Here is a 27,959-nt window from a genome sequence, read left to right on the forward strand (position 1 = left end):
GCAGTTATGTAGCAGAATAAAATAATTAACAGTTTGAATTTTTTCTGATATTTTCATTCAGATAGAAGGAATCTCTGAGAAATGTAAATGTTCCTGGTTTGCTTGCTGTGGTGTAAATATTAATACCTGTCCCTATTATTACTGAAAACTTGGACTATTTGACATTTCTTTGCTAAGCAAATTAAACTCCTGGAAAACTGATGAGCTTTGTTTCATTAGTTTACTTTTTCCTAAGTTCAGAATGAAAATCAGTTGTGATCAATTTAGTATAACAGATTCTGAAGTTTTTCTACTGTGTATTATACAAAATCTTCTAATGGTTTTCTCATGTGAATATTTTTGCTTTCAGATTTTTTTTTTTCTGAAGCCTGGAGAAATTTGCCGGTTTTGTTTAGAATTCATGCAAATGAAAATACTTACTGTATTTCTTGTAAAGTATCTTCATGGCAACAAATTAAACAATCTATGTAGAAAGCTATCAGAAGTGAAAGCAAGCACAAAGCACTGTCATGCAAAATAACATGAAAATAATTCTTGTCAGCACGTAATCCTTGCTTTTGTCTATTTTTCTTTCCCTTCATCCCTATTCCCCCTCTGCAGTGAAGATGCCATATATTAAGAAGACAGCTGGAAAAAAGGCCCCTGCAAAAAGGAAACTTGCTGAAGTGTTTGCTCTGGGGGAGGTTCTAACGGACACATCAAGGAAAGAATGGAAATTAGGTGTTCCTATAGGGCAAGGAGGCTTTGGACGCCTGTACCTTGGTAAGTCTGTTGACCTTTGGTATTAAAGTGAGATGTTTATGCTTGTTCAAAACAAGGAATAACTGTCCCTAAGTTAGAAACCCAGAGAATCTTCAACTTATGTTTTTTGGATAGAACCATGGCTTAGTTCATGTTCTTGGAAAAAACTGACAGGAATGGGGAAATGGTCATTGTAAACACTGAGTTTTAAGAGATTCCAGTGGTAATTATTTTTTCTTTTTTTCTTTAGTTGTGAAAAGATAGTTGAATATTTGTTTTAAGTAAAGTTTTGGTCAGGCTGGAAGAAGGGATACTTATGTGAGTGTACTTATCTCGTGAACCAAAACCTCTGAAGCATGTTCTGAGAAGGCTACTGATAGCAATTTGGCCGTTTTTGACTTCTGCGTTGATACTGACTTCTTCACTGCATTGTAAACTTCTGATGCGAGTCATGTACTCACATGACATACTTTGTCATGTACTCAATGTTCAGAACAGATTGTAGTGTTGGTGTTCTGATGCTTTAAACAGTAAGGTCCCTGTTTTACAGTGTTGTTTATTGAATTCAGTGTAAACTTTTGAGTGTTCCATAATTGGTATATCTGTGTTTTGAACAAATGAGTAGAATTCTCAAGGATAACTCCGAGAATCAAAAAACCTTGTTTTGCTCTTAGTCATTTTCTGAAAAATTGTGAAGGGATAAAATATAAGGTGATCCACAGAATCACAGAATGGCCAGGGTTGGAAGGAACCTCAAGGATCATGAGTCTCCAACCCCCCTGCCACATGCAGGGCCACCAACCTCCCCATTTAATGCTAGACCAGGCTGCCCAGGGCCCCATCCAATCTGGCCTTGAACACCTCCAGGGACAGCAGTGTGCTCTTGCAGCTCGGAAAGCAAATGGTATCCTGGGCTCCATCAGATGAGGGGTGGCCAGCAGGGACAGGGAGGTGATTGTCCCTCTCTACTCTGTTCTTGTGAGGCCCCACCTGGAGTACTGTGTCCAGGTCTGGAGCCCTCAGTACAAGAAAGACAGGGATCTGTTGGAGAGGGTTCAGAGGAGAGCCAAAAAGATGATCAGGGGACTGGAGCACCTCCCCTACAAAGACAGGCTGAGGGAGCTGGGCTTGTTCAGCTTGGGGAAAAGAAGGCTGCGGGGTGACCTCATTGCAGCCTTTCAGTACCTAAAGGGAGCCTATAAGCAGCAGGGGAATCAACTGTTTGAAAGGGTTGATAACAGCAGGACAAGGGGAAATGGTTTTAAATTGAGGGAGGGAAGATTTAGGTTGGATTTCAGGGGGAAGTTCTTTACGAGAGAGTGGTGAGGTGTTGAAACAGGCTGCCCAGAAAGGTTGTGGATGCCCCATCCCTAGAGACTTTCAAGGCCAGATTGGATGAGGCCCTGGGCAGCCTTGTCTAGCATTAAAAGGGGTGGATAGTGGTCCTGCATGTGGCAGGGGGGTTGGAGATTTCATGATCCTTGAGGTCCCTTCCAACCCAGGCCATTCTGTGATTCTTTCTCCTTTTGTGACAGCTATCAACAGCTTTGTGCCCACAGTCACTTTTGGATAGGTAACATGACAAAAAAGTAGAGACAGTGTTTTTTTTGATCTTTATGCTCTTGACTCTGTGTTCATCACAGTCCTAGAAAGTGAAGGAAGTGCTATTGACTGGGAAAAAGTTTTTAAATAATAGATGAAGAAAGCCTTTATTTAGTAAACTGCCTTTTCTCAAATAGAAGGGAGTATGGACCATGTCCATACAAAGTAGTCTTGCCATATATAGTAGTTCATTTGCCCAAGTCTAAGGTACTGATACATGCTTATGTCAGTACTTAATTGCTCGGTCATTTCTTCCTGCATAGCAAATAAGTACATGTTTTGTGACAGCTTCCTCTCATATTACTAATATACTTTCTTTTTAACAGCTGATGTTAATTCTTCAAAGTCGGTTGGCAGTGATGCACCTTATGTTGTGAAAGTGGTAAGAGAACATTTGAATCTTTACTTCACAAATTGAAAATGCTTCAAATAACATGTAATTTAAAACATCTTCTCACTAAAAATAATACAGTTTCACAGTGTGTTGTTGAAATGTGCGTTGTTTAAGTCTAAACCAGAACTGTGGTGATACAGAGGAATTCTGAGATACAGAATTCTTGTGTATAGGAGCTGAACAGTGGAACATCAACAGAGTTGAAGAGTTCATGAAATGGGTCAGATTCTGTTTTGTTTGCTGCTTATTGTAAATAGCCCAAATAAAAAAAAAAAATTAAAAAAACCCGAAATCTGGATAGCTTTTGGACAATTTCTGTGATTCAACAGTGAGTCTGTGTGAACTGTTGCTCACTGGATGTTGGTAAGCTGACAGATGGCTTGGGAGTGGAAACAGCAAAACGTTGATTCCCAGTGTCCCCACAGATATAAAGTTGTTTAAACATCTTATGATAAAACACATACGTATTCTATTTTCTAGTGAATTAAAATGCATGGAGGCATGATTTTTTTAACCTAGCAGTTAGAAGAAACAGTAGTGTTGGCTGGTAGCTCGTATTTTAGTCCTCTGAAGTAAATCTGCAGGTCCTTTTTATTAGATAAAATAGTCTTTTGTTTTAATATTAAGGTAACAAACTTGAGTTAAACTTAAGTTAAACTTAAGGTTTAACTTGATTTAACTATAATGCTGTTTTCCTACAGTAAATGTGTAAATTATTTTTTTTCTTGAATTTTGCTGGATTATTTTGTATAGATCCTGCTGTTATAAAATAATATTGTAAAATCAATGTAAAAAGAAAAGAAAGGAATGTGGAAATGGTCATAATGAATGGTCTGGATCTGCTGTCTTGGTAGTTTTTGGCCCTATGATGAAAGTAGGCATCAGAAAACTCTACAAGAACTTCTCTGTGAAAAGTTTGTGTTTCAGCACAGTTCAAAAGTGTGGCAGTTTCATCTGAAATGCTTTACTGTGATAGCTTGCCACTTATGCAAAGATGTTATATTCCTAACTTTTTCCCCTCAGAATTAAAATATGGGGCTAATTAAAAATAGTTACATTTCAGTTGTTATTTGCCTTTAATCTTGATATTAATGTAAGTTGTCTACACAGAAATTGTAGGGTACTTTGACAGCCCAAGACACAGTTGGTGGTGACTCTTTCTGAAATGTTGCCTCTTATTTAAAGGAAAAAAACAAACAAACTCTGCATACAGCGCAAGTGTCAAACTACAGTGCATTCAGTATCCCAAGGAGGGCTTACAAATATGGTGAAAGGTCTAGAGGATGTATGAGGAGCAGCTGAGGGCCTTTGCTGTGTTCAGCCCAGAGCAGAGGAGCTGAGAGGAGGTCTCATGGTGGCCTACAGCCCAGAGCAGGGAGCAAAGACACAGCGCTGAGCTCTGCTCTGTGTGACAGTGATGTGGAGCTGCATCAAGGCAGGGCTTGGTGTGGGTTAGGGAAAGGTGGTTCCCAAAAGGGTGGTTGGGCACTGGAAGCTCTTGGGCTGTTGTATGGTGGTGTGCTACCTTCTACATGTCCAGCCTGCACTGTCAAAGCAAGGAGCATCCATTCTGCCTATTCTGCTCCAAGGAGCAGACACTCAAGTTATCATCAGCATTGTGCATCTGAGGGGCAGTGGCTCCAAACACCAGGCTCATGCTGAGCTTCAACAGTTGAAACTGATGAAGTAGAGAACCAGTTTGACTTGCTTGTAAAATCATCGGAGATACGTTATTTTATGTTGTGCGTCATTTCTGACACCTTCTTTCCCCAAGGTTCATCTGCTTTTCTTCCTTCTACTTTGGGCTCTGACAATAAGAAGAGTTATGAAAACTTTTGGTTTGATTTTATGCTAGATACACTTTGTTGCAGCCATTTGTAAATATCCCCATTTCCAATCTCCCTATTGACCACTTGCTTTTAATTTGTGTTTTATAATTTTGTGTTGATGGCAATAAAGAGTAGCCCAGTTTTGTTTTGCCCTCACAAATGACCCATAACATATTATGCCTCTACAGTGTAGTATAACATGACTATGGATAAGGGTCTATTTTCTAATGCCTGGCTGATTCCTAGTTGATCCAAAGCGGAGTGGTTAACAGCTTTGAACAATTATTAGTGTTAAACAAAATATGTGCTTCTGTAATAATGTTCTTCAAATTAAGCTATTAAAGCTGGATGGAAATTGGCTTAGTCTTTGACATATCCTCACAGTATTGATGTCTGAGCAGTACAAAATGAATTATAGCTTTTATTTAAAAAGAAATGCTTTTTAAACAAGTGGACCTTTCAGATGTCATTGTTCAGGAGTGGATGCAGAGTTTAATAACGCTCAATTAAATTGCTGACTTACAGAGATTGGAATTCTTAAAATACTACCTGAAGAAACTTGTTGAGTTTTGACTTGTTCTCTGTAATCTCTTCCATTATATCTTTTCTAATTAGAACTTAATTTCAGTTCTACAAGTGGTGTGTTTAGAGTGACTGTGGGCATAAGTTGTAGAAATTTGTGTTTAAAGTCCTTCTGATCTTAGTGTGTTGTAAGATAAGTAGTATGGAGACAGTGGATATAATCATGTGGTCCTTTTTAATACGTTTGCTTGTCTTAATATAGAACTAATGATGTTATAGGGAACAGCGTAATAGTCAACATAAATGTCTTTTATGGTTAAATAATTTCCTCAAGTATGACAAGATTCCATATTTTCAGCATTTATTCTGACTAGAGAATTTTTTTTCAGCAGACATGAGATTTGATAATTTATTTAAAGATAACTGCTTTAAGAATTGTTAACACCTACAGTTTTTCCCTGAATTTTATTAACAATAGCATTCTTCAAACATAGATAAATCAAAAACATATGTAGACTTTATGTTCTCATTTAGAGTACTAATGGAATATGCTATGTGGAAACAAGTGAATAGGTCAGGTAACATTCATCCAATATAACCAAAATAAAAGAATTCAAATGTTAAACCCTTCTCCATGATCTATAAACTACTTATAATTGATATGTATCCATAGTAGATAAGTTGAAGCAGTTATGCATGCTCCAAAGTTTCTGTGCATATATCAATAGGTTGTATTGTGTTTTTTTTTTTTTTTTCTGCTGGTTCATGGCTCAGGTCTAAAGCTTGGTTGCATAAAAAGGGGTCGGAAAATGGTTGTCTTGGTTCTGCTGTTTGTCAGAGCAATGCTGCTGCAGAAAGTGAGGTGAAGATAGGCTTTTTAACCATGTCCAGGTCTAGGACTTGTGCCTAAGCTTTATATTTGGTCTCATTGTGACTGGTTTTCTTACTCTACCTGTAAACCAATAAATCAGATGCACGTTGAAGGCCTTGTTCATTAGCGTGCTTGATCTCTTTGCATTACTTTCTAAATGTTAGACAGCAGTAAACCTTTAGTCGCTGTGGTGTAGTCTGACATTTAAGTTTTCTGGATTGCTGCGTCTACGTTTAAAAATTACACTCTTAACCATTTGAGATCAGTATTGTATATCTTGAAAAGTTTGTTTGTCATACGATTGTAGACTTTCTGCTTGTCATGGCTGGTAATCGCATAATTTGGGGTTTTTTTGTTTTTTTTTTTAAATGTTTGATGTTTCAAAATGGATGTTTTCACTGTGAAGGAATGAGTTTGGGCATAGGAGTAACCAGACTAACATAACTTGCTGAAGCTTATCTCAGAATAAGTCACTTAAGTGCAAGAGTTGAAGTCATTTTTCTTCTTTTTCTTCACTAACTTTTGAGAATGTACAGTTAAGGTACTTAGATACCTGCAGTTCTTGAAGTATTTCAAAGCTTTGGTGTTTTCAGACCAGTTTTGCACTTGCACTTCACATGTAATATTTAGCTACTATAGCCTGTCCAAAGAAGATTAAACTGAAATTCATTGCATAAGGGTCTACCTTGCATTTAAGCTAAAATCAAAATAAGTGTAGATCTTCAGTTAGAGAGAACTCATGAAATCTTACGTGACTTTTACCTTGATCACCTAAGGTACGAAAGGCACAAAATACCTCATGTTCAGCAAGAATTTAACTTTTGCTGAGGTTTTTCTTTCCAGTCATTTCAGGTGTTATTTAAGCTCAGTAATAACTATTGCAGCTGTGGCAATCTGACTTTAATTTGGGAAATCTGAGATAATAAATGTTGCTTAATGTCTTTTCCTAAACTGTTACTGCCAATTACTGGTAATATTTCTATATGTTTCAGTTGTTATTTTTTTATTCTTCCTTGTTATAGGAAAGAATTTTGATACCTTTACTGTTAAGTAATTTGTAATAGAAATAACTTTCTAGAGCCAATCTTACTTTATTAAAAAAGTCATTCTATTGAATTCAATATTAATATGCTTTTAGAGGGTGAAGATAGTTTTTTTTTTTTTTCTTTTTTTTTTTTTTTTTCCTAGCTCTTAGTGCTAATGCCTAATAATTACAGCAGTTTTTAACTAATTTTAAATTGTCTTAAAGGAACCCAGCCAGAATGGACCTCTTTTTACTGAGTTAAAGTTCTACATGCGAGCTGCTAAGCCAGATGAAAGTAAGCAGTCTATTAAAATGTTTTTAATGAACAACAAGCACTTAGGAAAATGGAGCGTACAGGAGTAATGTTGATCTTTAAAACAATCCTTTTAGATAATTTTCAAAATTATTTTTAAATGATTAAAAACACATAGGTATACAATCTCCAGGCATATAGTAAATGCATATAGTAGAACTAGAGGGTCTGGTAATGCATTCTTTATTATGGTATCAATGGCATTGTCTAAACTGAAACCTTAGTTGTATCTCTGTCCCTATAAATGATGCATCGTTCATTTTCCAGTACAACTGGCACAGTAGTTTCCATAAAATAAGCAGCTCACATGTATACAGAAACTGTAAGTGATGAGTACCCTCCTTCTGTGTAAACTCTTCTGATGCAAATTCATGAACTTACTTTTATTTGTATTTTCAGTTCAGAAGTGGACTAAGTCCCATAAACTGAAATATTTAGGTGTGCCAAGATATTGGGGTTCTGGCTTGCATGAAAAAAGTGGAAACAGGTGACTATATCTTTTGTTGGCGTATACGAGGATTTATTTTATCAACACCCACCATCTGTTTTAACCTGATTTGGTTTAAGATGTATTTTTTACTTATCTTAGTATTGTTCACTTCCAAAATAAAAATTCATGACAGGGTATGTGTAAGGAATGGATGAATAGATACACAAATGAATAAGAAACAGTATAGAGTATATCTTAGTTTTCATTTGTCTCAAACATTGCTGGAAACAGTAAGGCTACATATATGTGTATGTGAATTAGAAGCTGTTCATATGTGAATTAAAATAAAATTTTATTTTGTATATCCATGATTATTATGACTGAAATTCTTCAGGAATAGTTTTTAGCATTCTTTCTCACAACAAGTATTTATTATTTGGTATTGAATGATTTGCCTCTTTATAAAACCTGGCTTCCTAGTGAACTTTCCTTTTATTGCTATGCCATGAAGTTTTACTAGTTCTCTGGCAGTATGTTAGGCTTTATCTTATGTAAAAATTACTGAATTTTGGAAGACAAAAGTAAATATAATAATGTCTTTTTGGAGCAAATTTTTGATTATATTCACGGTTGAGTCTGTAAAGCTCTTTTGTGACTGTGAGCTCTTACATTAACCACTTTGGCTGTAGTGAGTAATGTTAGTGCATCTTTGGCAAAAGAGACTTATTTTTCGTGGTAGGCCAAAAGAAAGGTGGTAATAGATTCTAAGAAACTAACTCTGTAAAGTATCAATGTTAAATCACTTGGTCATTTAGAAAGCAAAAAAAAAATTCGTTTCTGTAAGTACTTGGTGCTTGGTTTTACCTATGGTGAATTGCAATATTTTCCTGTCTGAGTATGGTATTGTGTAACCAGCTGGGCATAAGAACAGACACTGTTCTTTTAAATGGGCAGACGTGATTAGCTCATGCAGAAAAGCTAGTAGTATATATCACAGTATAAAAGAAATAAAAAGATGTATTGACTGTAAATGTGCTTTCTTTGAACTTGCAGCTTGTCTTCTGAGATGTTTTCATTCAGTCATTTGTACAATTAACATATAAATAAAATACTTTACAAAGAACAACTTATTAACTTTGCTGTTTTTTTTCCTTGCACTTAGCTATCGGTTTATGATAATGGATCGTTTTGGAAGAGATCTTCAGAAGGTGTATGAAGAGAATGCAAAGCGATTTGCTCATAAAACTGTACTTCAATTAGGCTTGAGAATAGTAAGTTAAAATTTCTTTTTATTTTTAACAATCTGGCTTCCTTGTGTAGCTCGTTCAGTTAAATCACATTTTTGTGCTGAGTACAGGTCCTCTGCTGGGTGGAGCTGGGTACTGCATTTATATTACTTTTTGTTTTGTTAGCTTGATATCCTGGAATACATCCATGAGCATGAATATGTGCATGGAGACATCAAGGCTTCAAACCTTCTTCAGAGTTACAAGAACCCTAGTCAGGTATTTCTGATGCATTTTATTCCTCATGTTTTAAACCTTCTGTTTGACAACACGTGGAAGTGCTTTGAACCGGTGAAATCTAGCAGAAGCTCATTTTTAAGAATGTATGTAGTAACATTATTTCTGCTTGACATTTATACCTAGTTAATATTCTACGATTTTTTAATGCAGTTTGCTGGACAGTTATCAAATTGACTATTTGCCCTAAATAATAATCTAGAGAAGCTCTCAAGATTAAAAAAAAAATTTGACTCTCAAATAGGTATTTGCAGGTGGAAGCTTAAAATTATATAGCACACCAGTAAATTATGTTTGCCTGTCTGCATTGTTACTTTGTTCCTTTGTTCAAGAAATCCATCAGATAAGTGTTCTGTTAGTTGGAAAAATTGGTCTTTAAAGTGTCGATTGTTCCACTTGATTTACAGAAATCTCATTTTCCTGCGTTTGTAACTTTCTTCACTATTCAAAAAATGTGTATTAGAATTTCAGAGTTGAGTGTTTCTTGCCCAAATTTTAACTCAGGTAATAAATAAAATGATATCAGTTCTCCTAAAGTCACTGATGTCAGTGAGGGATAATGTGAGAGGTATATAGTAGTTAGTATTGTTTAAATAGGGTCAACTGACTTAAAAGGAGGTAGGACAGTAAGTGGGAGAGACAAAATAACTCTGAACACTGAGATTTGGTAGAGTTTTTTTGTTTGTTTGAAATGAAATGAAACTTGTTGGTTATAACTGACTGTTTTGCTGTCATTGGCAAGAAATGCTCTTCAGATCAAACTTCAATAGGAAAAAAAGAACTTGGCATTGTTTAAAATCACATGTAGTGATCTCAACAAAATGAGGATCACTTAAATGAACAAAGAGATAATTCTTCAGTCTTTTTAAGAACTGAGAATAGTTGGGATTTAATTTATTATTTGCATATTTTTGTATTTATAATTCTTTAACCTTGGAATTCTTTGTGGAAATTACTAGGTGTATTTGGTGGATTATGGGCTTGCCTACCGCTACTGTCCTGAAGGAGTTCACAAAGCATATAAGGAAGATCCTAAAAGGTGTCATGACGGCACTATTGAGTACACCAGTATAGATGCACACAAGGGTGTGGGTAAGGATATAAAACTTTCTTCTCAGTAATAAACGCTTGTGCATCCTTTTAAAAAGAAATACGTAAGAATTTGCTGCGTTGTTTTTAAATGACCAGGTTTCTGGAGCTATTAAAAATTCTCTGTGGGCTATATGAACATACTCCTTTTGCTAAGCTTACTGACATTTGTTTTGAAGGTAGTTTTCTGTAGTTTTAAGAGCAGCTTTCTTAAACAGATTCCCTTAATTTATGAGGTCAGTTAAGATATTTAGTGTACTGCTTTTTATTAACTAGGAAGAAATGGAATAGTGGTTATGAGATCTTGATAGACAAACTGTTCCTGTTTTCAGGAGAGAAATCCTTTATGAGTGTGAGCATTGTTCCTTCGTATTTGATAGAGATGCACAGTATTCTTCACAGATTAAATTTTAGATGATGTTTTAACAAAGCTCTTTTATTATGGATATTAATAATTGTGCCTATAGTCATTGAAAATCAGAAGACAAGAATTTAAAAAATGTTGACTATTGAAACATTTGTGTGAATATATCTTGTTTATTTCTAGTGGATATCAATTTTATTTTCTTCATTCTTATTTTTTAATTAGCATCAAAATATGTCTTGCAAAAATGTCAGAGTTTGAAAATTACCTCAAGTCATTTTGTCCATGTTCAATTTCAAGCACAGAACAGTTAATCCTGAATTGCTTATTTATCCTTTTAAAGTGTAATTTGTATCCAATATATGAGGTGTTTTTGTTTTGATGAGACTTAAGAATCCAGTATCTTTCTGTTCTATATTTGGTTTTCAGGCCGCTTAAAGTATTTCAGCACTATTATAGAGAGAGAAGTAAAAACTGTTTTGAACAGAAAGTCAGTCACTTCAGTACCTTGTTCAATTTTTTTTTCCACAATCTGAGTACTTAAAAAGCTTCCCAAATTGGGATAACTGCAGCATGTCATATCCTTCAGTAGAAGAAGGAGGTTGATAAAGGACTTGAAAATGAATCCTTCCAGATGCAGAAGCAGTGTTTTTTTTTTTTCCTTTCTTACTTTTGCACACTTAAAATAAATAACAGATTCAGTAGCATTACACTGTTAGCAGTGGCTTTCTATTGTCTTAGTGCATATACGAATTTTAACTCGTTCAACTCTGCATGATTTTTCATTTCTTTTTTAGCTACCTTTACAGATTACAGATCTTTTTTAATCTATGTGTATCTATTTAGCACCATCGAGACGTGGGGATCTGGAGATCTTAGGTTACTGTATGGTTCATTGGCTTAGTGGCCATCTACCATGGGAGGATAATTTGAAAGATCCAAATTTTGTCAGAGACTCAAAGATCAGGTGAGAAACTGCTTCCCCCCTTCTCCCCCCCTTTTTGAAATAGAAATCAAAATATTTTAGTGTAGAAATGTTTTGTGCTTTTGGAATATTCCCTTTTGGTCAGTGTGCTGTTTTGTGTATGCCTCAACTTCTTTTTGTTGCATACAATGCATCCTTGATTTATACTAAAATTTTATTTGTACTGTTATGCTGTTTATTTGTACTGTTATGCTGTTGTATTTTGCAAGCAAGATGCTTACTTATCCCCCAGTACTGTTGCTTTAGAATACAACCATGGTAATAGCATAAAGCACTCTTATCAGTATGCAGGTGACCATTAATTATGCTTTAGAAAAAGAGAACTGAAGCATGATGTATGAGTAGCCTTAACAGCATCATACATTGAAGTCAGTGGCAGAAATGAGACCTAAAAATGGATCTTTGACATCTTTGAGCATCACTCCAGTTACAGGACTACTAAGTGGTGGTGTTTTTTTTTTTTTTTTTTTTTTTTTTTTTTTTTTTTTTTTTTTTTTCCTTTCTCCCTCACTCTTTTCAATAATTTTTCACTTTCCCCACTAATCTTCCACTCAAACTTCTCATATAAAGAAGGTTGACCCAGCACAGCAGTTTCTGTCCTATAAAGAAGTATTTGTTACTTGGCTTTCTTCCCCAATTTTCACACTTTTTCTCCCATCAATGTTAGCGATGTTTATTTTTGTCTTCCTCTGCAGTTCTGCCCCCCTTTTCATTATTGCTTTGGCCCAGAATCTGTTCGAATAATGTAGCTAGAGAAATAGTCCTCCAGCAAGAAGAAATAAAGGCACTGGTATGTGAGATTTTGAAGTGGAACAGTGCTTTTACAGCAGTCTTCTACTTGCTGACTTTTGTAAGAATTGAAACTGGTGAACAAAAACTGGCCATATTTCTGGTAGCCTTTGTGGCACTCGTTAGGTTCTCAAGCCTGCACTCCTGAAAACGGCTATACTAAGTCAGACCAAAGATTTATCTAGTGGTGTTTCTCGTCTCTGACAGTGGAGCATCATAAAGAGTGTCAGTACGCTGTAAGTTTTGAAACTTGAAAGAAATAATAGTTTTGAATAATTTCTTTTTTCAGATGTAGAGATAACATTTCAGAGTTGATGGACAAATGCTTTCCTGGGAAAAATAAACCAGGTAAGAGGAGCTATTTTAAAGTACAGAGCTTAATTTTTTTCTAAAATGTGTTGTAATAAAGTCATAATGAGTTTATAAAAGCAACTTCAAGTGAGCAGCATAATTAATGCATGTGTAACTTCTCATACTTCATGGTAGAAATACAGAAACATACAGAAATTAACCAGAAGTACTATTTCTCTAGATGAAATAAGGAAATATATGGAAAAGGTGAAGCAACTGAGCTATGAGGAGAAACCTGTGTATCCACATTTCCGAGAAATACTTCTGCAAGGACTCAAGTCCATTGGACAAAAAGATGATGGAGTACTTGAATTTGGCTTGTCAGAAAATGGAGACGTGCAAACGATCCCTGTACAAAAGGTTTTTGTTTTCTTAAGAATTTGACAATTTTTAATGCATCTTATGAGCTAAATGGAAAAACTAGTTATATTGGAAGTAGGTGTCATTACTGCATCAAGTAGGAAATAAGCGAGTAGTGAAATGTTTATTTGAGTTATACTCATTTCTCTGACTTAACTACACTAATTGTTGTGAAAAATTAATCCAGAATGATGTTTGTAGGTGTACTTTCATATTAGATAATGGACAAGGATAACTTCTGCTATACCAGATTGCCCTGAGCTTGAACACCTCTTCTCTGTTAAATCTATTCCAGTGCCTCGTAGTAAATCTACTCTCTTTGAGTTTAAAATCATTACTGATATCACTGCATGCCATTCTAAAAAGTTTCTCTGTTATTCTCATAAGCCCCCTTAAGTATGAGGGCTGCTCTGAAAGTAATGCCTCCTATGTTATTGTGTTGGCCCATGACATTAGGGGCGGATGTTGGTGGTTTGACGGTAGAGGTTGAACTTTCCCACCAGTACTCCGTTACATTTTGTTGCCGTGTGACAGATGGCAGCAGAGGGGCAGTCTGACATAATGGCATTTGTCTTGGAAGCAACGGTGCATAATTGAATTCCTTCATGCGGAAAAAATTGCACCTATTGACATTCATCAACGCTTGCTGAACTTTTTTGGAGACCAAACAGTAGGTGTGAGCACAGTGAGGCGGTGGGTGGTGCATTTCAGCAGTGGTGACAATGACCTGAAAGACAAGCCACGTTCCGGACGGCCATGCACAGCTGTCACACCAAGAAATGAACAGCGTCTCAATCAGCTCATCCACTCAAATCTGGGGATTACAGCCAGAGAACTCTGTACGGAGCTGAATATTGGCTTCCGTGCATTGGCAACGATGGTATGTAGCTGAGAACTTGCTCTATCAAATAGTGTTAATTGTGCTTTCTGTATGTTTGTAGTTTCAGTGGAAATAAATAGGAGGCATTACTTTCAGAACAAGCTGTTTAAAGGCTGCATTAAGGTCTCTCTGCAGCCTTCTTCAGGCTAAAAAAAAAAAAAAAAAAAAAAAAAAAAAAAAAAAAAAATCAAAGCTCTTTCACATCTGTTCATAGGAGATGTGCTCCAGACTTCTGGTCATCGTCCTAGCCCTCCTCTGAGCCTGCTCCACAGCTCTGCATTCTTTTTGAGATGGAGGCCCAAGAGCTGAATGTATTGTTCCAAGTGGGGTCAAAAAATGGCAGAGGGTGAGAATTGCTTCCCTTGACCTGCCACACCTTCTGTTTTTTTTTTTTTTTTTTTTTTTGGTTGTAGCCCAGGATACATGTGGCTTTCCAGCCTGCAGATGTGTGCTGTTAGTCAGTTTTTCTTCCACTGGAACCCCCAAGTCCTTTTCCTCAAGGCTACTCTCAGTTTATTCATCACTCAGTCTATACTCATGGCTAGGATTACTCTGACCAGGATGCAGCACCGTGTGCACTTGTTGAAGTTCATGATAGTAGCTTCCTTTCCAAAGGATGTTCAATGTTTTAAATACAGTTTCTTATGCCCCTTGCTACTGATGCTTACATATTGAAGTCACAATGATGTGATGTTATTTATGAACCCAAATTATAATGGTAGCCTGGTAGTATTTTGTTTCTCGCATTTAAGAAGCCTTCAAACTCCAGACTTGGACTTAAATTTGAATGCAGCGTAAAAGCTTTTTAGAATACGACTTGCATAAGATATAAAATGATTTTTAATAACAATAAAAAAAGGGCAAGCAGTTGAATAATAAATATCCTCTACTTCAAACTGATAATAAATATCCTCTATTTCAAACTGTATTTATTACCTAACTACATATCTTAAAAAGCGGAGAGTTCATTGGTTTCTTCAGCATGAACCAGCGAGTTGAGAATTAAGAGAGCTGCTGTGAAAGTAATGCCTCCTATTTTATTATATTGGCCCATGACTCCAGAGGGAGATGGTGGTGGTATGGTAGTACAGGTTGAACCTTCCCACCAGTATTCCATTACATTTTGTTGTTGCCATGTGACAGATGGCAGCAGAGTGGCAGTCTGACAAAATGGAGTCTGACGTTGAAGTATGAAACAAAAGTGTGGAATTGAATTCCTTCATGCAGAAAAAATGGAATCCATTGACATTCACTGATACTTGCTGAACATTTCTGGAGACCAAACTGTGAGAGCTCTGAGAGCAATGAGGCAGTGGCTGGTGATTTCAACAGTGGTGGCGGTGACGTGGAAGCCAAGCCGCGTTCTGGATGGCTGTGCAGCTTTTACACCATGATATGAAGAGCATCTCAATCAGCTCATCTACACGAATCAGCTAATGTTGGTGACTGTGTTGAAAAATAGTGCTTTATAGCCAAGAATTTGCTCTATCAAGTAGTGTTATTGTGCTCTGTGCACCTGTAGTTTCCATGAAAATAAATAGGAGGCATTACATTTGGAGCAACCTAAATACAAAATTTCTGCCCGTTTACAGTTGTGACTGGGGAGGAAAATGTTGTTGGTTCTTGGTTTTCTAAGGATGTATCTCCAGATTTTCTTTCTTCATTTTCTTCATGGATCTGGGGAATGGAAGACCTCCCTTCTGTCAGGGAAGAGGTGGTCCAGGAGCGCCTAGGCAACACCAATGTTCACAAATCCATGGGACCTGATGGGATTCATCCACGGGTGCTGAGGGAGCTGGCAGAGGTGGTTGCTGAACCGCTTTCTGTCATCTTTGAGAAGTCTTGGAGGACGGGGGAGGTGCCTGAAGACTGGAAGATAGCCAACGTCACCCCGGTCTTCAAAAAAGGCAAGAAGGAAGACCCAGGCAATTATAGGCCAGTCAGCCTCACCTCTGCCCCTGGAAAGGTGATGGAACATCTTGTACTGGATGTCATCTCCAGACAACTGGAAGAAGAGGAGGTTATCAGGAATAGTCAGCACGGATTCACAAGGGGGAGGTTGTGCTTGACCAACCTGTTAGCCTTCTATGATGTTGTCTCTGGCTGGGTGGACAGGGGGAGAGCAGTGGATATAGTCTACCTTGATTTCAGCAAGGCATTTGATACTGTCCCCCACGACATCCTTATAACAAAGCTGAGGAAGTGTGGGATAGATGAGTGGACAGTGAGGTGGGTTGAGAACTGGCTGACTGGCAGAGCACAGAGGGTCGTTGTTGGTGGTGCAGAGTCCAGTTGGAGGCTTGTAACTAGCGGTGTTCCTCAGGGGTCTGTGCTGGGTCCGGTCTTGTTCAACATCTTCATCAATGACCTTGATGAGGGGATAATGGCCACCCTCAGCAAGTTTGCTGATGATACGAAGTTGGGAGGATTGGCTGACACGCCTGAAGGCTGTGTTGCCATTCAGCAAGACCTGGACAGGCTGGAGAGCTGGGCAGAAAAAAACCGGATGAGGTTTAACAAAAGCAAGTGTAGAGTCTTGCATCTGGGGAGGAATAATTGCATGCACCAGTACAGGTTGGGGGATGACCTGCTGGAGGGGAGCTCTGCGGAAAGGGACCTGGGTGTCCTGGTGGATGACAGGTTGGCCATGAGCCAGCAGTGTGCCCTTGTAGCCAAAAAGGCCAATGGCTTACTGGGGTGCATTAAAAAGAGCGTGTCCAGCAGGTCGAGGGAGGTGATCCTCCCCCTCTACTCTGCCCTGGTGAGGCCTCATCTGGAGTACTGCGTCCAGTTCTGGGCTCCCCAGTACAAAAAAGACAAGGATCTCTTGGAAAGAGTCCAGCGGAGGGCCACGAAGGTGGGGAAGGGCCTGGTGCATCTCTCCTATGAGGAAAGGCTGAGTGAACTGGGTCTGTTCAGCCTTGAGAAGAGAAGACTGAGAGGGGACCTGATCCAGGTCTATAAATATCTAAGGTGTGGGGGGCAGAATGGCGAGGCCAGACTGTTTTCAGTGGTGAGTGGAGACAGGACAAGGGGAAACGGCTGGAAACTGCAGCATAGGAAGTTCCGCACAAACATGCGCAAGAACTTCTTTACAGTGAGGGTGACGGAGCACTGGAACAGGCTGCCCAGGGAGGTGGTGGAGTCTCCTTCTCTGGAGATGTTCAAGACCTGCCTGGATGCCTACCTGTGCGACCTGCTGTAGGGAACCTGCTTTGGCAGGGGGGTTGGACTCGATGATCTCTGGAGGTCCCTTCCAACCCCTACAATTCTGTGATTCTGTGATTTTTGCACAGTGAACTGCCCAGTTTCCTCTGGCTGAACTTCTGTGGCTTTGGTCTCATTTTCTGTGGAATTAAGTGTAAAGATTTGTCCAAAAGAAGAATTTATTAGCATAAATTCTTTTTTGTTTGTGGATCAACATGACTTGAGTGTTTTGGAAAAGCAAGCAAACAAAAAAAAAAACCAAACCTGTTTAATGGTTGACTGGGTTATTTGCTGAATAAGTTGGCTTGCTGCAGAGCCAACATCTGTGACCTTTAATATCCTTGTCAAGCAGAGATGGCTGGTGAACGTTTCCATTGGAATAAAACTACCCAAGTCTTATTTCTGTAACCAATATCAGTCAAGACCAAAGTGTATAGTAATAGTTCTCCATGGGTTCTTTTGTGCTAGCATTGGTTAGTTTTTACACTTGGACCTGTTTCTGTACTTTCCCCCACTCCCCACCTTTCCCTCACAAAAAAAATCTGTGCTAGTTGACAGAGATCTGAACTACAGAATTGCTGAACAATTAGGTAGACAGAGGGAAAAAAGGAAGAACATAATATACTAATTAAAAATATTTGGTTTTTTAACAGTGACAAGAAGCTTAGCTTGATGACTTTTTGAAAGATGAGCACTCTCTGTGATCCAAACTGTTAGAAGCTGCTTTCTGTAAAGATAATTTACCATTGATTAGTAGCATCTTGCCTCAGAAAACCAGTATCTTTCACCACATTCTGAATTTCTTTTGGCGTGATTGAAGTCTAATTTGGAAAAGAAAAATGGAGTCTGGCTTCCACTTTTGAAAAGATGTTGACCTGTAGCATGGAGTGTTTGTGACGTTTTGGCTGTACCAATCATTCAGTTCTGCTAAGTCTTCAAACACCTACTCTTCAATTCCTTTAGGGCAATCTACTGTAATGCTGTCTTGAGTGTTATTTGGTGTTCTGAAACTTTGTAATTTCCTAACTAGATGAGAATTTCTAGCTTCAGTCTAATTGTTAGGATGTAGGATTCTCTTGTGTATTCAGGTTATGTAAGTAATTGAGCCATGATGTGCACTGTTCATTGCATATAAGCATGGAATCTCTTTCTCCAGCACTGGTATCTGGCTAAAATGCACAGATGCCTGCTATGTTAAAGGTTAACACTTTGTTTTCAGTATCGTGACTCTAATGACTCAAGTTCTCCCAGATGCTTAAGTAAATGAAACACAGTCCACAGTTCTGCTGGTGGATTTTTTATTTTTTTTTTTCATTTCTTTAAAATACATGCATGTTGGTTTGTGTGTGTGGTATTTTGTGACAGTTCTGGCTGAAAGAAAACTTGCAATCCTGTGTATTGAACAAAATATCTGGAACTCTATACTAAATTATTCAGGGCAGGGACTGCATGTTACTTTTGTTTGGTACCAAAGAGTTGCTGGAAAATACTGGGAACCAACTGGGAAATGTGGTTTTTAATTTAATGATGGGCCTCAGATACACAGGTGTAGCTATTGTTAGATGAATGCAGCCTGATTTCTATTACTATGTAATTCACCTGCATCAAGATTAAGAAACCATTTTTATTAAATAAGCTTGGAAACAAGATAAATGTATTTTGCTTTTGTGTGGCATATATTGGATATCCGTTTTTCTGATGAGCATTTAAAATGTTTTCTAGTACAATTGCGAGGAATGTATTATCTCTCACATAAAAGCAGTGCAGCACTGAAATAGTCTTCCTTAATTTTGGTCAGAATGAACAAAAGTGTCTGTGTTTATTCCTGCCTAATGCATCACAAATCTGCTGACATGCTAACCTTGGAGTCTTGGCTGGCGGTAATCAGGCCTGTGCACCGGCAGGAAAGATGTACCTAATGCACTCCATCAGTGCAGTTTGCATATGGAAGTTCTCACAGGGGAGCTGCCCTGTGCCAGCTGAGGGTTACCTGCCCACTGCAGTTATTGTATGTAATTATCGAACCAATCTGTTCAGCCCAGCAGGGTTTAGATGGTAATCATGAAGCAACACTTTGGAAAGGAAAGATGTAATGCACTCTCCCCTTCTCTCAGGAGCCACGTGAAGTTGTAACCACTTAAGAAGCTGTATTAGTAAAGCTATAGTCTTACACAGTTTGGGGAGAAAAAATAAGTAAACTCTTTCAGTGTTCCTCAACTGTTGTTAAATCTCTGCTACAAATATAGGGCAGCTAATCCTTTGCAGAAATGATACAGGTTTTGAATGAAATATTTTCGTAACTACCTTACGAATAGTTTGCTAAAATAAGATTAATTGTCTACACAGATAATAAGGTTACTATCAATTTAGGGATTTTAAGATAAGGTACGTTGAGTAGAGTTGTACTTCTCTTCGGAATAGAACTTATCATTGCTATTAGGTAAAAATAATAACATATTGTTAGCAGATGTTATCAACTTTTAAGCTGTGCAAAGCAAGCTTTCAGAAGCCAGCATCCAGATAAACTTGAATTTAGTGATGTATAATTGCTTAAGGAAAAGCCATTAACATAAACTTGGGGTAAAATGTTTTTCTGTGTTCTTCGAGATGCTTTTTCAGATGAATCCATTTGTAACCATTTAGCCAATGTAAGTAAAATAGATGTTTATCATAAAATCTTACGTTTTCATACATGAAAATTCCAACTGATGTGATTTGTAAACAGGAGAACTGAACTTTTAAACTGTTTGTTGCTTAGTACTGGTATTCTTACATTGATAAATGAATAGGTGTCCTCTACAACTGATAGCTTGAACTATAGGAGGAAATGATGGTTAAAATTGTAGAATATCTTGTGAGGATAATGTGTCTTGTACTTTCTGAGTTCAATTGCCACTTCATTTACAGAAAAAAAGAAAGGCAGCAGCTGCAGCCAATGAGAGCAGTGAAGCAGAAATGGAAGATGCAGGAAGTCCAGAGAAAAAGAAGCGTGCTTCTTCCAGTAAGTCAAAAAATCATTCTAGTACTCTAAAAATGAAGCGATTGCAATAGACTCTACCTCAAAACAAATCTCCATATTTAAAAAAATAATTGATGAAGGTGTATGGCAGAATGGAAAAATAAAACATTTCAGAAGCAGTGATAGCGTTAAGTTATGGAATTACTCCAGTGTATTTACTCAGTGTGGTACAAAGTACAAGTAATTAAGCTAGTGTTGTTCCAGAAGGTGACACTGCTCTGTTCATTTTCAGCTGTTCACATTATGGAACAGCAATCATTAAAATCTCTGATTATTTCTCTTACTTGAATGCCTTTTGAATTGTTGATCTCAATTTATTAAGAACTTTCTAGTCTGTCAGAGGCTGAAATAATGTTAATTAGCTAGATTATACTTTCTTTGAAGGAAATAGTAATTTGACATGATGCTGACTTTGTTTGCTTTAACATTTTATTGAAGGCCTTGAAACAATTTTTTAGTTTAAATTCTGTTGACTACTTGCTACTTATGATTTGGTGCATGTGAGCAGAACATACACTTTTGAAGTGTGGTAGTATATGTTGACTTTATCTTTAAACTCCCCTGTGATTGTGGATTGAGATTTTCATAGATTGAAATGAAAAAAGGCTTCAGAAATTGCAATCCAAATCTCATCAACTATATAAGTGCTAAGATTTTTCAGACTAATTGAAGTTATTTGGGAGGGGATGGGTAGTTTTAGCATCCTGTAGTTAAAACAAGTGATGGACGTAAATTTATGTTTATACCTTCTCTTGGTAGCCTTATAGGTGAAATGGTTCTAGTTTCACGTTTTTGTGCTACTCAATTTAATGAATACTAAGCGGGGGTGGGGTGATTTCTGATGAAAAAGATACGCATGCACTTATTTTGTTCTCTTCAAATTTGGCATTAAAAACTCACTTTAAAAGTGATTCATAAATCTGTATTGAAAGAAAAGGCGGCTGTTTCATAATCCTAGAAATCTGATGCTTTTGTCAGATTGAAAATAGCTGATTACAGAAATATTTAGAACTGTATTTCCTAATCGGACTAATTTTACTTTAATGTGGACTTGTTTCTCTTATGTGTTTAGTCTTGTGACTAAAAGATACCTTAAAGTTTACTATCCATTAACATGGGTAAGTTCTTGATGCATTCTTAGAAATTAAAGTTTAGTCATGCAAGAACATTCAAAAAATTTTTTAATACTGTTTGGTTTCTAACATGTGGTAGGTATCTGTATTGTGGCATTACTCATAACAGGGGTTACTCCTAAGGTGTTCAAATGTTTCCTGAGTATTTGGACTTAAGAGTAGCAAGAAGAGTCATGCAGCTTTTTTCTGTTTAGCTAATTAATGCTATCTGCATCCAGCTACTTAGAAAACCTTAGTTGTCTAATCCAGTCCCAAAAGGTCCCAATCCAGCTGTGCAGCAGTTTGAGTGCACCACGGTGCTCAGAGGTCTGTAAGGGATTCTGCCAGTAAAGAAATCTCCTGGTACTGTGATCAGAGAGCCTCAAGCTTGGTGGAGGAATAGGAAAGAGCAGAAGAAATTGGTTTTTTTTTCATCTGTTCCTTTTGGCTCTCGCTGTAAGAGCGGTCACTTCAGATAAGTACAGTAAGCGCCATCTCGCTTAATATGTCTGCTGTGGGTCTTTCTGAAACTGTCAAGCAGGAGCGTTAGACTCTTCAGCAGCTGAATTTCAGAAAGGCCTCAAGAAGCGAGCTGTGTTGTACTTAAATGAATAATGAAAATTGTTTTTAAAAAAAGTTAGTTAGCGTATTGTAATCAGTTTATTCTTTCTTTTCTGTAATGAGAACTCATATCCTTCCATATCCTTTCCTGAAAGCCAGAATTTCAAGATACTATGGATGATAATAAATAATCTATTAGTTGATCACTTTCCACCAGTTAAAATAAGACATGACTTCAATTTAAAAGAAAAGCTTTTTTTACATTCTGCTATAGTTTTTTTTGAGTGTTAGCTACTTTCATGTATGATATAAAATATGCAAACTTAGAAGTAATAATGCTGTTAGAGCAAAAAAGCAAATTTTGCCATGCAGTGTATCCACCAACGCTTCTGCAGGGGTGTATTGCGTAATATTAATAGTTCTAGTATGCTTTTTTTTTTTTTTTTAAAGTCAGTGTGTGTGGATTAGGCAGCTACTATAGAGAACTTCTGTGAAAGTAGCATAAATAAGAGTTTTACGAGAATCTGTAAACAGTCCTAGGTTCAAAGCAACCTGTAGAGTTCAAAGCTACTATCTCTGGGAGTTTTAATCTTGGGTGTGATAAAGATTGGATTGTATCAAATAGATACTTTTTTTTTATACAATACCTTTCATTTCCTTTTTTTATTATTTTAAAAATAATTTTGGATTTTATTAATTGGAGTAGAGTGAAATAGAGTGAAATTTTAAAGTAGGCCTGAAATGGAAAGTACTTTTTAAATGGGATTTTTTAGTAAGTAGAACTGCCAGAGGTAGGAATTGTGCATGGCTATATTGCTACACAACATCTAACATTGTAAGGCCTTAGCTGGAGTCTTCAGCTACTCTTGCAGTGTATTAAAAAAACAAAACGACAACAACAAAAATCCATGTGAGGGTTTAGTAGCAATTCTTAATTAATAGATACTTAGCTTTGTGTTTATTTACGCTCCATAGCTTTGCATAAACCAGAATCTCAGTTTTTGTCTTAGAAATCTTTTCTTTATTCCAGCAAGATTGCTTACTTAATGTTAGATTAAATGTATACTTGGATTCCATTTTATATTTAAGGGATTGTTGGTCTTGTCATCAAGTTTTAGGAGTAAGCAAATAATAGCTCAAATAAATTTGAGCAACTAAAATAAATAAATAAATATTAATTTTTTATTTTTATTTTATTTTATTTATTTTTTTTTTTATTTTATTTTATTTTTAATTAATAATTAAATAAATTAAAATTTATTTGAGCTTGTCTGTGGCACTACTTGTTACTTATCTTTGTACTTCACACCTAAGTACACATTCCTGTTAGGTTTCTACCCCTTAATCTTACACCTTAGTATAAGCATTTTCAGCAAAAACCTGTTCTTTACAGTAGTTCTGATTATCTGTTGTTCTTCTCTTCTTTCACTTTTACTATCATGCTCGTCATAATAAGTGCCTATTTTCAATTTCCTATATGTAAAATAAGGAATACTCCTGTATATTCCTGTCTGCTTGGAACAGTTTCTTTCTTATCTTAAGCTTATTTCTGTGCAGTCTCTCCAGACTCCTAAGACTATGAACACCTTTATAATATAAAATACATTAATGTCCCCTCTTGTGTCTCACGGAACTTTCTTTCATTTGCTGCTAATGAAAAGCATTAAATGTAAAGTGTTCTAAAAGCTTTGAAAAAAATCTGAAGAAAATGTGTATAGCTATCTCATTTAAGAGTAAAAGAGATGTTTGCTTTTTTCTTGTTCTGTGACCTGAAGATGCTGCGCAGTGTTTTGAACACATGTTGCAATTTAAACTCAGATACAAATCGTGGAAGTAAATTTTTTCTCCAGAAAAGACAGAAAAAAAACATTTAGTGACCCACAGTCATACAGGAAACAGTCTCCTTTTCAAGGTTTAAGGTACTTGTTTAACCTAAATTTTATTCCTCCTGCTGTATGGTGAAGAGGAAGGCTGTTTTTAAACATGTGCCACATGTGACTACTGTTTTATATAAGTTTGTACAGTTATGTTTTGGAGCCTCTTCAGCAAATAGGTGTAAATAAGTCTTTGAGTTTTATCTGGAGCAATTTTATATTACTTTTTTTTCCGAGCGCTCAGAGTCAATGATATCTTTAGGAAACAAGTAGGCATAAAAGTAGTGAAATTATATGTTCTTGTGTCCTTATGTGTTTCCATATTTTCCTATGAAAATGAATTGATTTCATTTATTATAGCAAACATCATTGAGCAACATGACTCATAACAGGGTACTGAAATTCAAACCACATCCTACAGCTCTGACACCCTTCTTCCTTCTCTCTTTTCTCCCCTGGTGTTTTCATATTTACTAGAATTCAAGCCCGTCTTTCAGTTCTTCTGGTCTATTTCTTTTGCTGAAGTGTTTCAATTTCTTTGTTGTTGTTGTTAGACAAAAAAAAAAAATGCTAAAAGGGAACAAGCCAACTAAGTAAAACTTCTAGTTCCTCTTGCAATCACTTCAGTAGTCTTCCAAGTACCAAAAAATTCTTGTTTCAGAAGATTTACTCTACAGGTCTTTATTAGCTATGCAGAGTTCTGTGAAGGAGTTGGGAAAGGGCAAGTCAGAGGACTACATGCTTCCTTATTTCTCCTTTTCAAAGGAGAAGGGGGGGGGGCAAAAAAAAAGGAAACCTTATGTCTGATCAGTGTGCTCAATTGCTTGTGCTTTTGAGGGCAGAAGGTGATAGCTATACTGTTTAACGATGAATCACTACAAGAGCTTGTATAGACTGTATTTTTCTGGCACCACTATACAGAAACTTGCATGGATTCAGTCTTGTTTCAGTGTAAATTCAGCATATGCAAGTGATGAGCTGCTAACTGGCAGCATGCATGCTTCTATATATTTTTCACTTACCAGGTATTTTCTGAGAGTCTAAAATTTGTATGTGGTTGTGTTCTAAAATATTCTACCTATGATGTAGTCCTCAGTCTCTTTTGATACCTACATTGTAACAGATTTCTGCTTAGGAGCTGTGATTTCACTATCGGAATCTCTCGCTGTCGTTCATAGAAACGTCATTTTTGGACTCGTGTTATTTTATTTCTCATACTTCATGTAGAACTGGAAAACGTCATCAAAAAATGATCTGTTCCATACACCAGTCTAAAAACAAGTTATTTACCTACAACTGTGTTAATACTGATGCATACCATAATTTTCTTTCAAAACTTCAAGGGTGAACATTCTGAAACAGTCCTGGTCAATGCCTCGTCTGACACTTAACAATCCTTACTACTGCAAATGGCTTTGTGAGAAGCAGTATTATCTTTTGATAATTTCAGTATTTAATATGAATTTTTCCTCTTGACATTTTAAGCTTATAAGTCATCATATTCACCATGGACGTGAAAATGGCTCATTTTTTTTGCAGCATTGCTTTGCGCAATTGATAAATACTGAAGGCTGCACTTTCACATCTCCTTTTATTTCCCTCTGTTCAGTTCATTTTATTTTTTGCTGAGTCCTTGGTTACCACACTTTTTCCCCCCATTTTTCTCATTTTTCTGCTTTCTTGAAGAGCAGAACCCAAAACTTCATACAGTGCTGCTGGATTTCTTTTGTGTAATACTGTTTATGCGGAGAGGATCAGATACCATAGTAAACATATCTAATAATTCCTCTAGAGCCTGTGGGACTCTTTATGCCACTACTGAACTTTGTTGCAGTCTCAAAACAAGTTGTGTAGTGACACCATCTGGTTTAATTTTTGCCTATATAATTCTTCCTCATTTAAATTGCTGTTTGAACCTAATTCAGTTTAATCTACTTTATAAGAACCCTCTCTTTCAGTTGTAATAGCTTTGTTTGCATCCTCATTTGGTGCTGCCCACACGGGACTGTTTCTATATTTGTAAACAGTGGATGGAAAATTTGTGGGGAGGCAATATGTGTTACTGGACTAACTAATTTTGAAAAAGCAGGTGGGCTTCTTGGTACAGATCTTCAGATAGTCTGAAATAGCTGTGAACTTCAAAGCTAAAGATGTTTTATGTTTAATGTAAGTTAATCAGATAGTTTAAGCCAATATTGCTGTTATTTAAACTTGAAATTATGAATAAAAGGACCTTGACAAGGATTGTTTTTTGTTTTGTTATGAACCTTTTGGAGATTCTCCACGAGCATGTTTATTTAGAAAAGCTTTGAGATTAATGCATTAATGCGATAAAAATAAAGGAAAAATCGGAGGCAGGGTGGCTGTTATCTTCTCCTTTTTGGTGTTGCGAGAGCAATTAAAAATGGGCAAGCTCTTATCGTAGAATCCTTAGAGTTGGAAGGAACCTTTAAAGGTCATCTAGTCCAATTCCCCTGCAGTGGTCAAGGACATCCACAGCTAGATCAGATTGCCCAGGTCCTGATCCAGGTATGGCCTTGAAAGTGTCCAGGGATGGGACACTTCACCACATCACTGGGCAACCTGTTCCAATAATTTAGCCTACATGCCACTGAAGCTACTCAGTTTAAAAATTCAGGTATTTCTGTTGCTTGCTAGAATTTACACTTGTAGTTGCTGAAATCTTAACTTTGAAAAATATGAACTAATACTTGAGAATATGATGTGATATATCTCAGAAAAGGAATGTTTTACGTAGTTGAGTTGCTATTTTAATTTGATACCTGTTTACATTGCTTTCAGTTACTCCAGTATTTGTAAGTATTTTACCAAAATAGATTTGATTTTTAAATAGCAGTCGTGATTGGAGGGTGTATGTTGTTTTGCCAGAGTAGGTCTTTCATTGATAAAGCTACTCTCTTCAAGAAACCACCATCAGAACTGTCAGTTTTTTTCTGAGGTGCAGAGAGTGTGCCCTGGGAAAGGGTAGTGGGGGGGAAAAAGGTGAAAGGCGAGGGAGGTGGGCTTGAAAACCAAACAGCAGTGATCTGAGGAAGAAATTTAATTTAGTAAATACGATGTTGGAATGCAGAATTACACGGTGTAATACAATATAATTGAAATTGAGGCTAATAAATAAAATGAGAGAGTCTCCAAAGCTGAAGGCCTTACTCTAATGCTGAAGGTGAGACAGCAAGAGCACATGCATGCAGAGAGGAGCAATAAAAGAAGAGGACTTTTCGTAACTTGCAAGCAGTTTTATCTTTCCCTCTAAACAGAAAATGGAAATAAACAGTGAAGGACTTCTGGGAGATATAGTTCTTCTCTTCTGAGAGCCAGCTACCCAGAACTATTGACAGTCTGTTAACTCTTTAACTCTCAGTGCTCCGCGTGATGTTATGATGACCAAATACAAAAATCATAAAACCATGACAGATTTAAATTTGAAGACTAAGTTGCACTGATAGCTGAGCTGACTTAACAGCTCAACGCTGCCAAACAAGTCTTGCTCTTTCCTACCTGTGTGCCTTTCTCGTGTATACTCTTAGTTCAGAGCAATCTAAGCTGCTGCAACTCGTTAAGCTTTCAGAGTACGGAGACCCCAAAAAAGTTTTTACCAGGTTAAACAGCTTGATCAGCTTAGCACAAGATCCAGAGAGCACCAAAAATGACTCAACACTGGGACGCATCTCAACTGTGATTTAGCACATGGGGAGAAAGGAGGAATTTAGGATTTGAATGATTCTTCATCTTTTGCTGAAGGTGGGCTTTTAAATTTGCTAACCTGTATGTAATTGGTTTGAAAAACTGAAGTGTATGATGTGTTGCTTTCAGGATAATGTTGGTTCCCAGAAATTGTTAAATTCCTGTTTTCTTTTTCCATCCTCTCATAAATCAAAACCAAACGAGTAATTTGAGTTGATCTATCCTCTTAAAATGCAGCAACGTAATTTATTATGATTCACTCCTGTTATTTTACAGATGATCTTCTCTTTTTTCTGAATTACAGAAACAGTAGCTACCAGAACACGAAAAATGGTGTCACCAAAATCCAAGAAAAGCGCAGCAACCAGGAAGAGAGTTCAGAAGTAAATAATGAACGCAGCAACAACTTAATTT

At 36.9% G+C, this 27,959-nt stretch overlaps 1 protein-coding gene across 1 annotated transcript; it reads left to right on the top strand.

The window, feature by feature from the left end:
* Nucleotides 1-605: 605 nt before the first annotated feature.
* VRK1 (VRK serine/threonine kinase 1) lies at nt 606-27,932 on the top strand (the record flags this gene model as incomplete). Its single annotated transcript, XM_079537805.1, has 12 exons — nt 606-762; nt 2,670-2,725; nt 7,209-7,278; nt 7,696-7,783; nt 8,889-8,997; nt 9,139-9,231; nt 10,209-10,341; nt 11,549-11,669; nt 12,766-12,824; nt 13,009-13,187; nt 20,182-20,275; nt 27,850-27,932. The coding sequence occupies 12 exons, from the start codon at nt 606-608 to the stop codon at nt 27,930-27,932; spliced, it is 1,242 nt and encodes a 413-aa protein (XP_079393931.1).
* Nucleotides 27,933-27,959: the final 27 nt, after the last annotated feature.

The sequence above is a fragment of the Tetrao urogallus genome (genome assembly GCF_951394365.1).
Source record: "Tetrao urogallus genome assembly, chromosome: 6".
NCBI lineage: Eukaryota > Metazoa > Chordata > Aves > Galliformes > Phasianidae > Tetrao > Tetrao urogallus.